This window comes from Pipistrellus hanaki, assembly GCF_964339955.1.
Source record: "Pipistrellus hanaki genome assembly, chromosome: 2".
Classification (NCBI taxonomy): Eukaryota; Metazoa; Chordata; class Mammalia; order Chiroptera; family Vespertilionidae; genus Pipistrellus; species Pipistrellus hanaki.
The window spans coordinates 186,490,917-186,506,572 of NC_140504.1; the positions used below are offsets into that span (position 1 = coordinate 186,490,917).

Genomic DNA, 15,656 nt, shown 5'->3' on the forward strand with positions numbered 1-15,656 from the left:
CATACATCCTCTTCTGAAAGCCAGTAGCATGGTGCAAAACATGGTGGCAATGCATACAAACAGGGGGAAAGGAAAACAGAACACTCTAGGTTTGTGTTGTGTTAGTTTCCCATAATTTTAGCAATTTGAAATGTATAAAAACAATATAGGTTTACCTCCAAAAACTTAATTTCAACAAAGAATTTGGAAAAATAAAATTTACAAATACTACATTAGACATCAAGTGATCACTAGTCTGTGTTCTGTCCTCCCTACTGGCCCAATTAAATATGGAAAAACTGGCTATGTGATAGGAAATCTGATTGTTCCACGGAGTTGGCTACTATCATCTGGAAAATTATCAAGAAAATTTTGTTTGGGAAGGTAAAGTACTTGGATTAGAATCATAACTGCCATCACTGAAGCCATAAAACCTCAAAGCAAGCTGCTTAACCTTTCTGAGGATGTTTCTTTGCAGGGTGTGTATATCACAAATGACATATGCAAAGTAACTGACGTGGTAGAAGTTCAGCAAATAAGAGCTATCATTTCTATCTTAACTGAAAATTTCAGTTTACTATCTGATTGGCAGTCCACTAAAAAGGTAACTGTCCTAAATTAAACTCAGGACTTACACCTAATCAACCCCTCTAAGGAATTACAGGCAGTATATAAAAAACTGCACCCATTCCTTCCAGATTTTCACCAACACCAAAAGCAAACTTCATTTTTAAATTTATCAACCACTTTGCTCTGTTTCTATTGGAACTCCTTTCCATGGGAAGTAATACCATAAGAACCGGTTTTAAAATATTAGATTTGGACCACAGGAAATATTAAGTATTTCCTACGTAATACATTGACAGCTAAATGTTTACCAGCAGTATAAAAATTTGATAAACACTCAACTGAATCATTACATAAACATAGTGTTGTTTGCATAACTTAAGAACAGTCAAATAACTGGCAGCTTTAAGTCAAATGCATAGAATAAAACTGCAACTTAAAAAATCCCCACAGATTTTTATTGATTCCAGAGAGGAAGGGAGAGGGGGAGAGAGAGAAACATCAATGAGAGAATCATTGATCAGCAGCCTCCTGTGCCCTGACGGGGCCATCCAACCAAACCAACCGTGACCTCCTGGCTCATAGGTCGATGCTCAACCACTGAGCCTTGCAGGTCGGTCAATAGTACAACTTTTGATTAAAAAAACAGCACACAAGTTAGCACATTAAAAGCCAATTGCAGAATTTCAACACCGGCTTTGAATAGGAAATATATAAAGATATCTTTATTTCTTCCTTTCTTTTCTTTTCTTTTTTTTTCATCTGTGACTCCAGACAGAATCCAAAGAGGAGTTTTGCCATCTCTTCTCTGGGTTTTATGGAGACTTAGTTTACCCTTTTGTGTTAGCCTCCGAAGGCACTCAGTGAACCTTAAAAAAAGATATCTTTCATAATCAAGTTCCAGTCTTGCCCCTCTTCCAACTTTTCCTTTAAAACACAAGTAGTGGAAAGAGAGCCAACCTACATACATGACAGAAAGTACAGACTGTCTTAGACCCAACCTATCTCTACCCAGTCTGTTCTGAACGAAAAAAAAAAAAAAAATCTGCAAGCTCTAACCCCAGCAGAGTCACTTCCCACCCATTGGCTCTCCACTGGGCGCTCATTTCCTACAGGGCTGGATTATGGGGAGCACGAGCCTGTAGAGTCGGGGTCCTGAGGACCCACCACAGACAGGTATCATCTTACCCACGCGGGCCCAGGGAGAACCCCGCTCAGGGGACCCCTTTCCAGCGGGCTTGCAGAGGAAAGCAAACCCGGGAAGGCAGCGGGCGGGAAGAAGACCCACCCCACGCCCGGGCCTCCCTCCACCAGCGCGCACTTTTTTTGTTGTCCCCTCCGGCCTCGAGAGCCTCGGATGCACACATTCTAACGGCACATTATGTTTAGCTCCCCTCCCCGGAGGGCTATCACCTTGGGCGGGGACTCCCGCGAACTCTGACCCCGCGCTTTCGAGAAGGGTTAGGAACTGGGGGAGAGTGGGGGTGTCGCTTTCTCCATTGAAGACGCTCAACGAGGTTTCCTGTCCTCTCTAACACGCTCTCTGGGGGCGATACCCCCAACGCGCGCCTCTCCAGGGTCCTCGGCCGCCAGCCCCCTCGGGGCTTCCCTCCGGCCTCCCCCCAGGAACTTCCTCCTCGCGACTCCGCTAGGCCCCGGCACCCGGCGGCGCGCAAGGATTAGCCTGCAGGCCCCGCCAGGTAGGCAGGCGGGCGGGCGGCGAGGTACCGGTCGGGCCAATTACCGCCGCCATTTTCCGGCGACCGTCGCCGCCGCGTAGGGGGGACGATCCCGAAGGAGGAGACTGCGCAGGGGCGACCGGTCTCCGTCGCAAGGAAGGGGGTACCCTACACTAGCGCCGAGGATTTCCAGCATTTTCGATGTCTCCCCCTCGGCGGCCACCCCGCCCCGAATGTAGGCCTCTTGCCAGGCCTTCGCGATAAGGCCCTCAGTTCACACACAGACCCCCGCGCTTCTACTTACGCGGAAGAATCCCGCGTCCATCTTGCCGCCTCGCTCGGAGATCGCTCCCTACCCCAAGATGCACCGCGCCGCCGCGACGGAGGGCGGGACTGGGGAGAGCGGAGCGACGGGACGCAGAGCGCGCCGCTCCGGCCGACACGAGGCCGCGCTTGCTCAGTGCGGGGAGCTCCCGCCTGACGTGCGCACGCGCACAGGGGGAGCGGGGGAGGGGGGCGGGCTGCTGCCTGGGCTCCGCGGCTCCACAGCGTCCAATCGAGGATGAGAGCCTCGCAACCGCAACCAATGGGAACAAGAGAGGGTCGTCGGGTCGCCCCGCCCTACAAACGCTTTTGTGGCGCGTGATCAAGCCTTGTTCGCGCAGCGCGACTTGACTCCTCCTTCGACCCGTAGGGTGGGAGGCCTCCTGCCCGGGGGTTCCAGAGAGTCATTGAAGAGAAAGGCTGTTACCTCAGAGTGACGCGAGGAGGCGGCGGCGCGTGCGCAGGAGGGGAGCCTGAGGCCTCTGTCGTGATAGAAGTTGTCATTGTGCTGCTTTTTACGAGTTAACCTGTGTTTAAGATCGGCTCTTATAAAGTAGTCGAGCTCTGTAGTACAATGAAACCAGCGTTCCGACCCAGCTTCATGGGCTTAACCCTCTGTCCACACAACTACGGTGTTTTGGAAGAAGAAGCTGGAAATGCGCTTTCGATGAGTTTCGGTTTTGATTGCCGGGGAACCAGGCAGTTGCTGGGAGCCTTGGCCCTCAGGCTGCGAGTTGGGCCGGGCTCGGCCTCCCCAGTGCCCCAGGCTGTGAGGGCCTGAAGCGTTGGTTTCTCTCCTTTTTTTTCTGGGGGAAAGCACATGTCTCTTCTCTGGCCATCTTTTTTTTTTTTTTTTTTTTTTTTAACGGATCACACCCCTCACCTTCCCACACAAACACTCGACTCCCTTTCCTGCCTTTTTCTCACCGCACTTCACACACCTGGAACTGGGTCTGTTCACACTCGTGGCTCTAAAGACCAACCACATACTGACGACTTCCATTAATCGCCAGCTCTGACTGCTCTCCCGAATTTCAAATTCCTATAGTCAACTTGGAAAGATATCACCAACAACTTGTCCAGAAACTGAACCCCTAATTCTCCCCCTCCACCCTCCCCTCCCAACCCCCATCCCATCCCACCTCCTCCTCCCAAAGTCTTTCCTGCCTCAGAGATGGCACTCTTTCCTTTTCTTCAGGACACGGCCTCGGTATTGCTAGTATTCCTGCCTCCTCTTTCTCCTACCCTGTTTCCCCGAAAATAAGACAGTGTCTTATATTATTTTTTTCTCCCAAAGTTGCGCTAGGTCTTATTTTCAGGGGATGTCTTTCCATGCGCTAGGTCTTATTTTCGGGTGATGTCTTATTTTCGGGGAAACATGGTAGATCCCACTTCCAAACCATCCAAAACCCACTCTGCTATTCAGGGCACTAGCTTTTGCCTGCATTTCTGCACTGGCCTCTATCTGTTCTGTGTGGGGTTTTTTTGTTTGGTTTCTAAATATGTTTTTGTTGATTTTTTTTTTTTTACAGAGAGAGGGGAAGGGAGAGGGAGAAACATCAGATGATAGAGAAATATCCATCAGCTGCCTCCCGCATGAAACCTGGGCATGGGCCCTGAGCAAGAATCGAGCCGGAGACCTCTTGGTGCATGGGACCACATTTGTGAGGGCAACATCTATTCTTCAGTCGCAGTGATCCTATTCGAAAACCTTAGATGTCACGCTTAAGCTCAAAACCTCCTGATAGCGCCTCATTTTCTCAGCTGAAGTCAAAATACCACCCGATACACCCCTTCCCACATGTCTTCTTTGATTTCATCTCCCAGTACCCTGACACTATTCACTGAACTTCCTAAGTTTGCTTCTTCCTCAAAACCTTTGCACTGGCCATAACTTCTGCCTAGAATGCTCTATCCCTAGGCACCTGCTTGGAAAATTTCAAGTTTTTACTCAGATGTCGCCTACTCAATGAGGCCTCCCGTGACTGCCCCACTGGAAAATGCTCACACACCCTGCCTTCTACCCCTGCTGCCTCTTCATCTACTGTTTTTTTCTATAGCATTATCACCTAATATTTCTACCTCTTTTTGTTTACCTGTTTTTAACGTTTGTTTACTGTCTGTTCTCCACACTACAATTTACCCTCTCTAAAGTCAGGGCTTTTTGTCCTTTTTGTTCTCTGATGTGTCCCCAGCTTTAGCACCTAGATGAATGTCTGGTCCATAGCACAGGCGCAGTAAGATGTGCTGACTGAGTGAACATTAGTCAGCAGGTCACAGCTGGGCAAGTGACTGGCTTCCACAGGACAAGCCACTTGACCAGACGGAATTATGAAATCACCGTTTCCCTCTTCTCTCTGTTCTCTGTGGTTCTGACCACTCATTCTGTGTGTCCTCCCTTCTCTCTCTGTTCTTTTGCTGCCAATGCTGTACGGCTGGTTTTCCTAGCTGGTTCTGTAATTGACTCTTTTCTCTTTTCCCTTGACAAAGGTGATCTGCCTGTTCTCTCGGTTTCAACTGCTATTTCATCTCCCAAACCTGTATCTCTCAAGCATAGGTCTGCCCCTGAGCTATATTTTAACTTCCTGCTGACACTCACTTGCCTGTCCTTCTGAGGCACCTGAAACTCAAGTCCCAATAACAGGGTAACTTTCTCCACTGGCCTCAACCCTCGTTCTCAACGAATGACCCCACCTTTCTCCCCATCGCTATTCTTTTCTCTTCCTCAAAATCTACAGCCACCAAATCTTGCCTTTTTTGCCTCTCTTAATACTTGATATTTTGTAAATATGTCAACTTCCTCCTAGCTCTATTACCTCTAATCTAGGCAAAATAGATTATTGTCTGAGACAATGCAACAATCTATTTTCCCTGCTTTCTGAGTTGATGTCTCCACCCTACATCCAGAGTGATTATCTAAAATAATCCTGATCCTTTCACTTCCCAGTTTAAAATCCTTCAGTTTAAATTCCCCATTGTCATTCACAGGAAGCCCATACCGGTGCAGCCTTTACGGAAAACTACGGAGTTTTCTCAAAATAGAACTGCCATTGGACCCAATGATCCCACTTCTAGGAATATATCCTAAGAATCCCAAACACTAATCAGAAAGAATGTATGCATTCCTGTATTCACAGCAGTGCTATTTACAAAAGTTAAGGTCTAGAAACAGCCCAAGTGCCCATCAGTAGATGAGTGGATAAAAAAAAAAAGACGTGGTGTGTTTACACAAGGGAATGCTATGTAACTGTGAAATAAAGAAAATATCCCCTTTTTATTTTTTTATATATGTTTTTTTAAAATATATATTTTATTGATTTTTGTACAGAGAGGAAGGGAGAGAGATAGAGAGCTAGAAACATCGATGAGAGTCATCGATCAGCTGCCTCTTGCACACCCCCTACTGGGGATGTGCCCGCAACCAAGGTACATGCCCTTGACCGGAATCGAACCCGGGACCTTTCAGTCCCCAAGCCGAAGCTCTATCCATTGAGCCAAACCGGTTTTGGCAAATTATTTTTTAAATATATTTTTGTTGATTTCAGAGAGGGAGGGAGAGAGAAACATCAACGATGAGAGAGAATCATGGATTGGCTGCCTCCTGCATGCCCCCCACTGGGGATCAAGCTCACAGCCTGGGCATGTGCCCTGACTGGGATCGAACCGTGATCTCCTGGTTCCTAGGTAGGCACTCAACCACTGAGCCAGGCCAGCCTGGCTATTTTTTTATATATGTTTAATGACTTCAGAGAGGATAGGAGAGGGAGAGAGAGAAACATTAATGAGAGAATCATCGATCGGCTGCCTCCTGCCCGCTTCACACTAGGGATCAGGCCCACAGCCCCAGGCATGTGCCCTGACCAGGAATTGAATTATGACCTCCTGGTTCATAGGTCGACCCTCAACCACTAAGCCATGCCTGCTAGGATCTCTTACCCTTTGAGACAGCATGGAGAGTATTATGCTAAGCGAAATAAGCCAGGTAGAGAAAGACAAGCATCACATTATCTCACTTGTACATGGAATCTAATGAACAAAATATGTCCAGAGACACATGGGCTAGACTGACAAATCTTAGAGGAAAGGAGGGTGGGGCAGGGAGAGAGGAACTAAATTTATATGCATATATGCATAACCCATGGACATAGACAATAGTGCAGTGAAGGCAGGGTGGGGGAATGGGGTAGAAGGCTCTGGGGTGTGTATGCAGGGCGAAGAGGGAAAAAGAAGGACATATGTAATACTTGTCAACAATGAGGATTTAGCCCTAGCTGGTTTGGCTCAGTGGACAAAGCATCAGCCCGCAGACCAAAGGATCCTGGGTTCAATTCTGGTCAAGGGCACATGGCCAGGTTTTGGGTTCGATCCCCAGTAGGGGGCATGCAGGAGGCAGTTGATCAATGATTCTTTGTCATCATTGATATTTTTCTATATCTTTTTCCCACTCCCTTTCTGAAATCAATAAAAATATATTTTAAAAAAATAAAGATTTAAAAAAAAAACTTGTTGAATAAATGTATGAGTAAGAGTTTAAGGCTCAGTCACCAAAGGCAAGCCTACCAGTGAGTGAGTCTATTCTTTGAAGTGTTATAACCACTGATTCTATCAAGAAGAGTCCACATTGTAAAATTTCTACATTGTGAAATCAGCTACTCCTCCCTCCCCCCCCAATAAACACACAAATTCAAGTCTCTTCCCTGCCCCTCCTGAGAAGATGGAGGAGGACCTGCAGCAAACAGTGTAAGCACCTCATCTGGGTCTTTATGTCTTTTTTTTTTTATATATATATTTTATTGATTTTGTACAGAGAGAAAGGGAGAGAGATAGTTAGAAACATTGATGAGAGAGAGTCATCAATCAGCCGTCTCTTGTACACCCCCCACTGGGGATATGCCCCCCACTGGGGATGTGCCCGCAACCAAGGTACATGCCCTTGACTGGAATCGAACCTGGGACCCTTCAGTCCCCAAGCCAATGCTCTATCCATTGAGCCAAACTGGTCCCTGCTGGGACTTTATGTCTTTAATGTAGTAAGAAAGTGAATCAGAAGATTCACTGCTTTTAAAGAGTCATTTCTAATGTTTCTTGTTATCAAGTTGAGTAAAAGCCTACTACTTCTATTTTTTTCTTGCCCTAATTGATTGATGGATTGATTTTACTCATTCAATTATTCACAGTAGCACTTATGTGACAGTGATCATCTAAAATGTATTCATCATGCATTTGTTGTACTTTGATGCATAGCACCATGTCCTTCTTCTGTTCCTAGCCCTCCCTTGACTTTTCATTTTACCCAGAGTAGAAACCCAAGGCCTATCTGTAACCGACTTCTGGTTCTACGTGATCTGTTCATCAGTCCCCAACATTTCTGACCTCATCTCCAGCTTTTCTCCCTGTCATTCACTCTATTCCAGCCACACTGGCCTTGCTGCCAGGAACTCTACTGCCTACAACTCTCTTACCTCTGATACCCACCTGGCCCTTCCTCCCTTCCTTCAGTTCTTTTTTTTTTTTTTTTTTTTAATATATTTTATTTATTTTTTACAGAGAGGAAGGGAGAGGGATAGAGAGCCAGAAACATCGATGAGAGAGAAACATCAATCAGCTGCCTCCTGCACACCCCCTAATGGGGATGTGCCTGCAACCAAGATACATGCCCTTGACCAGAATCAAACCCGGGACCTTTTAGTCCGCAGGCTGACGCTCTATCCACTAAGCAAACCAGTTTCAGCAGTTCTTCTTCTTCTTCTTCTTCTTCTTCTTCTTCTTCTTCTTCTTCTTCTTCTTCTTAATATATTTTTATTAATTTCAGAGAGAAAGGGAGAGGGAGATAGAAGTATCAATGATGAGAGATCAATCATTGATCAGCTGCCTCTTGCTTGCACACCCCTGGAAATCAAGCTGGCAACCCAGGCATGTGCCCTCTGACCGGAATCAAACCCAGGACCCTTTCGTCTGTGGTCCACACTTTATCCACTGACCAAACCAGCTAGGGCCCTTCCTTCAGTTCTTTATGCAAATGTCATCGTCTCTGTGATGACTTTTCTGGCCACCCGACCTAAAATTGTAAGCCCTATTTGCCCAACTTGTATTCCTGGCTTTACTTTCTTCCTGAAGCTTGCCACCAGCTAACATACTGTACTCGAAGTTTCTTATTTAATATCGATCTCCCCTCACTAGGACGTAACCTCAAAGAGGAGAGGAATTTTTGTCCGTTTGGTTCACCGTTATATTCTCAGAGACTAGAACAGTGGCTGCTATAAAGGAAGGCAGAACCATTTGCTGGATAAGTGAATAAATTAGTAATCACTTTAGGTGAGCCTCAAGGACATCCATTCATCTTCCAGCTACCTTTGCCCAAAGCCAGAGGCTTTGGAGTCCCTGTTTCGCAGAGTAAGAGTTTAACTTCCAGAGAGCCGTTATGTATAGACGAGTAGCCCTGCGCACGCATCTGTACGCCAGTGGGTTGCTGCCCCCTCCTGTAGCTCTCCTCCCGCCCACTTAAAGTCCGCTGCTCCACCCTGCTCCAGATCCTTGATCTGGTCGTTTCAAGATAAGTCGTTAACCCTCAGGGCATACCAGATAATTAGTATATTTCTCTCTTATTATATAGGATTTGGGGACTCCTAGCAGCACCATCCCCTACTTTTTTAAATATTTATTAGTTAAATTGGTTGGGGTGACGTTGGTCAACATGAACATCGAGATTTCAGGTGTGGGTTTCTATGTTACAACATCTGTATATTGCACCACGTGCTCACCACCCAAAGTCAAATCTTCTCCTTGTCACCTCATATTAGGACCCCCTTTTTCCCATAGCCCCTTCCCTCTGCCAATCACCACACTGCTGTCTGTGTTCTCGAGTTTCAGTTTTATATCCCACACATGAGTGAAATCAAACAGCTCTTAGCTTTTTCTGATTGACTTATTTCACTTAACATGATGTTCTCAAGATCCATCCAAGTTGTTGCAAATGGCGCTATTTGATCCTTTCTGATGGCTTAGTAGTATTCCATTGCGTATACCATTCCCCTTAATAGAACAGTTTTCAAGAAAATTGCCTTATCTGCAGAGAGACTATTAAGATCTCTTCAAAAAGAAAAATAACAACCCAAATCAAACTGGCCAGTGCTGATTCTTCCTTTAGGACTGAATTTAGATGTGACCTCTCCCAGGAAACATTTCTGGTTAGTGGGACTCAGTATTGGCCATCTGATTATCTTTTAGGCAGTCACTGAGTCCCCAAAACCTGAGGTCCTGACCTCCCAAAACAGGAGCCCCATATTCCACTTTTACTTTTATAGTGTATTTTCCCACTATATTGTAAGCAGATATAATTATTATCCTGTCCCCCACAAGAAAAAATCTTCGAAGATAGGAATTATGTATTTCTCCTCTTTTTATACTCAGTATCCAAACCAGAGTTTGGCAAATAGGTTCCAAGTGGACGTGCAGAAAATGCACATTTTGGTCAAACTCACAAAACTTCAGTGTTAAAAACAATATTTTACCAAAGCTGAAGATTTTTCATCATAGAATAAACTTTTGGGACACAAGAATAAGCTCTAATCGAGAACATATGAAATTTCAATAACTGGCATGCATATAACTACAATTACATTATTAAAAGTTTTAGTAGTCGCCCTAGCAGGTTTGGCTTAGTGGATAGAGCATTGGCCTGTGGACTGACGGGTCCCAGGTTTAATTCTGGTCAAGGGCACATGCCCAGGTTGTGGGCTCAATATCCAGTAGGGGCGTGCAAGAGGTAGCTGATCAATGATTGTCATCATTGATGTTTCTACCTCTCTCTCCCTCTCCCTTTCTAAAATCAATAAAAATATTTTTTAAAAAGTTTTAGTAGTCAATTTAAGCCTGGCATTATAGTACAGGAATAATCGTTTCTCTGTATTAAGGAAGATTCCAAAAGCCAGATCTTCTGCTTTAGATTCTGAAGATAGTTTGTGTTCCTTTACTGGTTTCCCCTGGTGAACCTCTGAGGGTTTCCACAGTCACCATTTTTTTTACACATTTTTAATAATAAATAAATGCTTTATGATTCCTAAATTCCTCACAACTTTTTCTATACTTATTCCATTGTTGATTATAATTTCAGGACACTTTTATTTACTATCTTCCTATTCTATTAGGAATCAGAGTCACTATGAAATTAACTATATAAAGGCCAGAAATCTCTTGGCATTAAAGGAATATAAGAGCTTAGTTGAATGTATCATTAATATATCAGTCTGTTAAAATATAAGAAGATTTCTAGTTGTTTTGTATTTATAAATATCAAATATATTAGACAAGTGGCAATCTGGGATTTTCTGGATCTCAGACTTTCCTATTCTAATAATACATCACTAGATGGCGCTCTACCCTCTGCATACCTCTTTGGCCAGGACTTATTATTGTACTAGAAATAAGTAACCCATCACTAATTGCTTATAGGCAATCATATATAGCAAAAGTGTCACACCACCTCTGGGGAAACCATCGACAAAATGAGAGCCTCCCCTTTTTTAATACTACAGAGTATAAGAAGGCTGAGCTTTCATCTATATATATATAAATTTCAGAGAGGAAGGGAGAGGAAGAGAGAGATAGAAACATTAATGATGAGAGAATCATTGATTGGCTGTCTTCTGCTCAATTGGGGATTGAGCCTGCAACCTGGGTATGTGCCCTGACTGGAAATCAAACTGTGACCTTCTGGTTCATAGGTCAACGCTCAAGCACTGAGCCACGCTGGCTGGACAGAAGGCTGAGCTTTCATAGCTCCATGACACCAGCTCCTCAGCAGAGTGCCTGTCATTCCTCCACTCTCCGAAAACCCAGGCAGCATCTGGAGAAAGAGTGAAGAGCTTCCATACCTACAAGGCAACTAATGGACCATCACAGGCATCCACTTAGAGGTTCAGATACTGTGGCCTTTAACCCCATCCCAAAAATATTGTAGTATGTGTAAAGGTAGTATACATTAACAGAATGTTAGTCTAGAATAGGTAGATTAGGTATTTTATAGTGGATAGTGACAGATGAAATAGAGAAGGGGCCAGGGGTCCATGTACTTTTAAGGGGAGGATAGGGGATGGGGCTTAGGGCACTCAGCACAATCTGACTGGTGGTTTCATGTAAGGCCTATGATTTAGGGACCTAGGGACTTGGGAATTGGGGGCTTAGGGTATTTGGCAGTCTGATTAGTGGTTCAATGCTCAGGAATGTCCGGCTGCAGGTGGAGTTTACGCCTGTCCATCAGCTGGAGGAAGAGAGGACCTATCAGATAGTCTTTTATTGGGTTAAATAATCCTATAATTAAAAATATAAATGTTTAAATATATATTTAAAAATGAAAAACACTAAAACTGATAAATGAAATAAAACAAAAACAAAAAATATATAAAAGAAAACAAAAAAAGCAAATTAAAAATATAAATGTTTTTTTTTATTTTGTTAAATATATTTTATTGATTTTTTTACAGAGAGGAAGAGAGAGGAATAGAGAGTTAGAAACATCGATGAGAGAGAATCATCGATCAGCTGCCCCTTGCACACCTCCTACTGGGGATGTGCCCACAACCAAAGTACATGCCCTTGACCGGAATCGAACCCGGGACCTTTCAGTCCGCAGGCTGACGCTCTATCCACTGAGCCAAATCGGTTTCGGCTATAAATGTTTTTTTAAAGGCTACCTCCAGTCTGTTCCATTTCTTACGTTGAAGCCATCAAGTTGACATGTATATCTTAGACACTCTGTAGCTTTGATGCCCAGAAATTGTCAGTTTTCCCTAAAGGCTGGCTTTTCATTTCCCCTGAATATTTAAGATACTTTCAAATGTAGAACTTACTTATGTCACGCCCTCGCCCACAATCTCACACATACACCTGGGAGGTTCTTCCTGCTTCACCCTAAGTTCCTCAGGAAGGGGAGTGTGCAATCCAGATTTTTTTAAATGCAGATTCTAACCCCCCCCCCCCCTCAATTCCCCCTCCCCACCTTTCCAGAATTCTGATCTCTGTAGAATGCAGGAATCTGCAATTTTAATTAGAAGTCTCAGGAAATTCTAATAGGGAACTTCACCTTTGGAAACACTGTTTTGATTTTTCACTAAGACCGTGAAAAATGATTCCTAAGGCCAGAATCTTCTGCTTTAGGTTCTGAAGATAGTTTGTGTTCTTTTTTTTTCTTTTTCTTCGAATTATGGAGTCATTTATTAAAGACCAGCAGCATATGAGGGACCTTGCAGCACCAAACAGGTTGCCACGCCTGACTTACATTGGCAGAATATCACAAAAGCATTGATTACATCTTCGGGTCTGGAATGAGGAACCTGTTTCTGGATTTTACAGAAGTGAAACTGAGCAAGTTAGTTATCTAAAGTATCTACGAATCACTGAATCAACAGAAACACATTATCAGGGACCAACCACCTGAGGTTGTGTTCCTTTACTGGTTTCCCTGGTGAACCTTTGCAGACCTCCGCAATGAAAGGCCAACGTTTATCCTGTCCTCCAGAGGCTCCTTCTCCATATAGTCCTCCCCTCACTGACACCCCCTCCCTCTGCCCCGCCGCTTCCTCTTCTAAGCGTTGACTGCCAAGCTGAGCCATCAGAGACCCCTCTCAAATCTTAGAGTTAAGGATGGGGGCTTTGCCCTATCCGGTTTGGCTCAGTGGATAGAGAGTCGACCTGAGGACTGGAAGGGTCTTGGATTCGATTCCAGCCAAGGGCACATGCCTGGGTTATGGGCTTGATCCTCAGTCGGGGGAGTGCAGAAGGCAGCTGATCAATGATTCTCTGTCATCATTAATGTTTCTCTCACTCCCTCTCCCTCTCCCTCTCCCTCTCTGAAATCAATTATATATATATATATATATATATATATATATATATATATACACACACATACACTGAGGGCTTTGCCCTTGAGCCCTCAACCTAGTCATGTACCCTGATTAGAAATCAACCAGCACCTCTTGGTGCATGGGATGATGCCCAACCAACTGAACTACACAGGTCAGGGCTTTCTTTCTTTCTTTCTTTTTTTTAAAGATATCTCTGGAATTATTTTCAAAAAAAATATTTTTAAAATTAATTTCAGAGAGGAAGGGAGAGGGAAAGAGAGATGGAAAAATCAATGATGAGAGAGAATCATTGATCAGCTTCCTCCTGTACACCCCCTACTGGGGATCGAACCCTCAACCTGGGCATGTGCCCTTGACTGGAATAGAACCCGGGACCCTTCAGTCCTCAGGCCGATGTTCTATTCACTGAACCAAAGTGGCTAGGGTTGGGGTGATTTTTTAAAATTGATTTTAGAGAGAGAGGAAAGGAGGGAAAGAGAAACATAAATTTGTTGTTCCACTTATTTATGCATTCATTTGCTGATTCTTGTATGTGCCCTGACCAGGTATCAAACCCAAAACCTTGGCATATTGGGACGATGCTCTACCCAGCCAGGGCTCTTAAAATTTTCTGTGTCTTCAGCCACTATGTACTTCTTCTCCTGTAGATCATAATGTGGTCTTTAACATATTTATCAATGTTATCTTTTTAAATTTGCTAATCCCAATGTCCCGGTCATTTGCAGGTCTCTTTCTATTGACTGATCTTTCTCTTCATTACAGATCACAGTTTCTTGTTTGTTTTTTGTTTGTTTGTTTGTTTTTTGAGATCTAATAATTCTATTATACCTTGGATATTGTATATGATATGTCATAGAAACTGGATCCTGCTCTCTCCCTCTGAAGAATGTTGAGTTTTATTCTTCTTGTGCCCTCCATCCATTTCTATGAGCCCTTCCCACATTCCATTCTGTCTCCACCCACATTGTTCCCAAGCTTTCCAGACAGCACTTCTAAAGAATTTCACTGTGAAGCAAAGCAGTGAGGTAGGCAGTGCTTGAAGGGGGCTGTGTGGTCCATAAAAGATTGTGCTTGCTTGTTTGTTTTTCATATGAGACAAATTACATACATTAAACGGAGTGTCTCTAGTGGAGAAGAAGAAAATTAGGGGTGGGGAATGCAGGGTGAGGTGGGAAAAATCACTGAGCAAGAAGGGGTCCATATGGTCAGAGATGAGGTGTGCCATGAATTGAAGAGAGGGCAGCCCCCAGCACCCTCTCCTCCCCTTCTGCTCCTTATTATGCAGAGCAAACTGCCCGGTTCACAGGTTCTTCCATTCCAGGCTGTGGATACTCAAACCTTAGTGTTTTTTTCTCTCCTTTACTCCCAAGTGCCTCCCAAGGCAAGAACCAGGAAGCTGGACATAATGAATAAGTTGGTTGTTTTATTTCTCAGATCAATGAGGCATCGCAGCCTTCTTTAAGAGCACCAGGGGGCCCACGTACAATTTACTCAGGAGATTGAGTGTGAGCCGGGAAGGGACCCTCTCTGCTAATACCTGGCTGCCTTTGGACAGAGGGTTTCAAGTCAGTAGAGACTTGAAGGTCAGTCTGTTTACTACCTGCTTCTCCGAAATGTGGGCAGACAGACAGAGTCTGGGACAGTAGTATCTGCTGAACCGCAGCAGTCTGCTTCTTTGCCAGGAAAGTTTCTGTGCAGGGCATGGGTGTCCTGGGACAAAGGGCTACAGAGCTGAGACAATGACCCTGCTGTGTGGCCCCAGCCAGTGGGCCCGAGACGATTCCTGGAGACATTTTTGTTGGGTTACTGCACACCCACAAATAGCTGCTTAAAAGGGAAAAGAACAAAACTTGACAACTGGAGGGTTATTTAGAAAAGGCATTTAAAAACTAACAGATACACAGATGCGCCTGCTCCCTCTGGTGATAGACTCCAAATTGTCCTCCTAGCCTCCAGTCTTGCCCGCACCAATCCATTCTGCACGCTGTAGCGGGACAGCTCTCCTTAAAGCACAGGTTCCATCTTGTTTCAATGCTCAAGTGCCTTCAGTGGCTTCCTGTTGCCTTTAAAATAGCCAAGCAGCCCAGCCGGCGTGGCTCAGGAGTTGAGCCCTGACTTATAAACGAGAAGGTCAGGGTTTGGTTCCCAGTCAGGGCACATGTCCGGGTGCAGGCTTGATCCCCAGTGTGGGGCATGCAAAAGGCAGCCGATTCTCTCTCACTATTGATGTTTCTGTCTTTCC

At 44.7% G+C, this 15,656-nt stretch overlaps 1 protein-coding gene across 29 annotated transcripts in view; it reads right to left on the reverse strand.

Moving 5' to 3' along the window:
- The window catches only part of SRRM1 (serine and arginine repetitive matrix 1), a 45,479-nt gene extending 42,770 nt beyond the window's left edge, over positions 1–2,709 (reverse strand). For all 29 annotated transcript variants that reach the window (XM_084874898.1, XM_084874895.1, XM_084874892.1 and 26 more), the window contains exon 1: positions 2,530–2,709. In XM_084874898.1, the coding sequence (XP_084731024.1) occupies positions 2,530–2,550 (21 nt within the window). In that variant the 5' untranslated portion in view covers positions 2,551–2,709. The remainder of the gene's footprint in view (positions 1–2,529) is intronic.
- Positions 2,710–15,656: the final 12,947 nt, after the last annotated feature.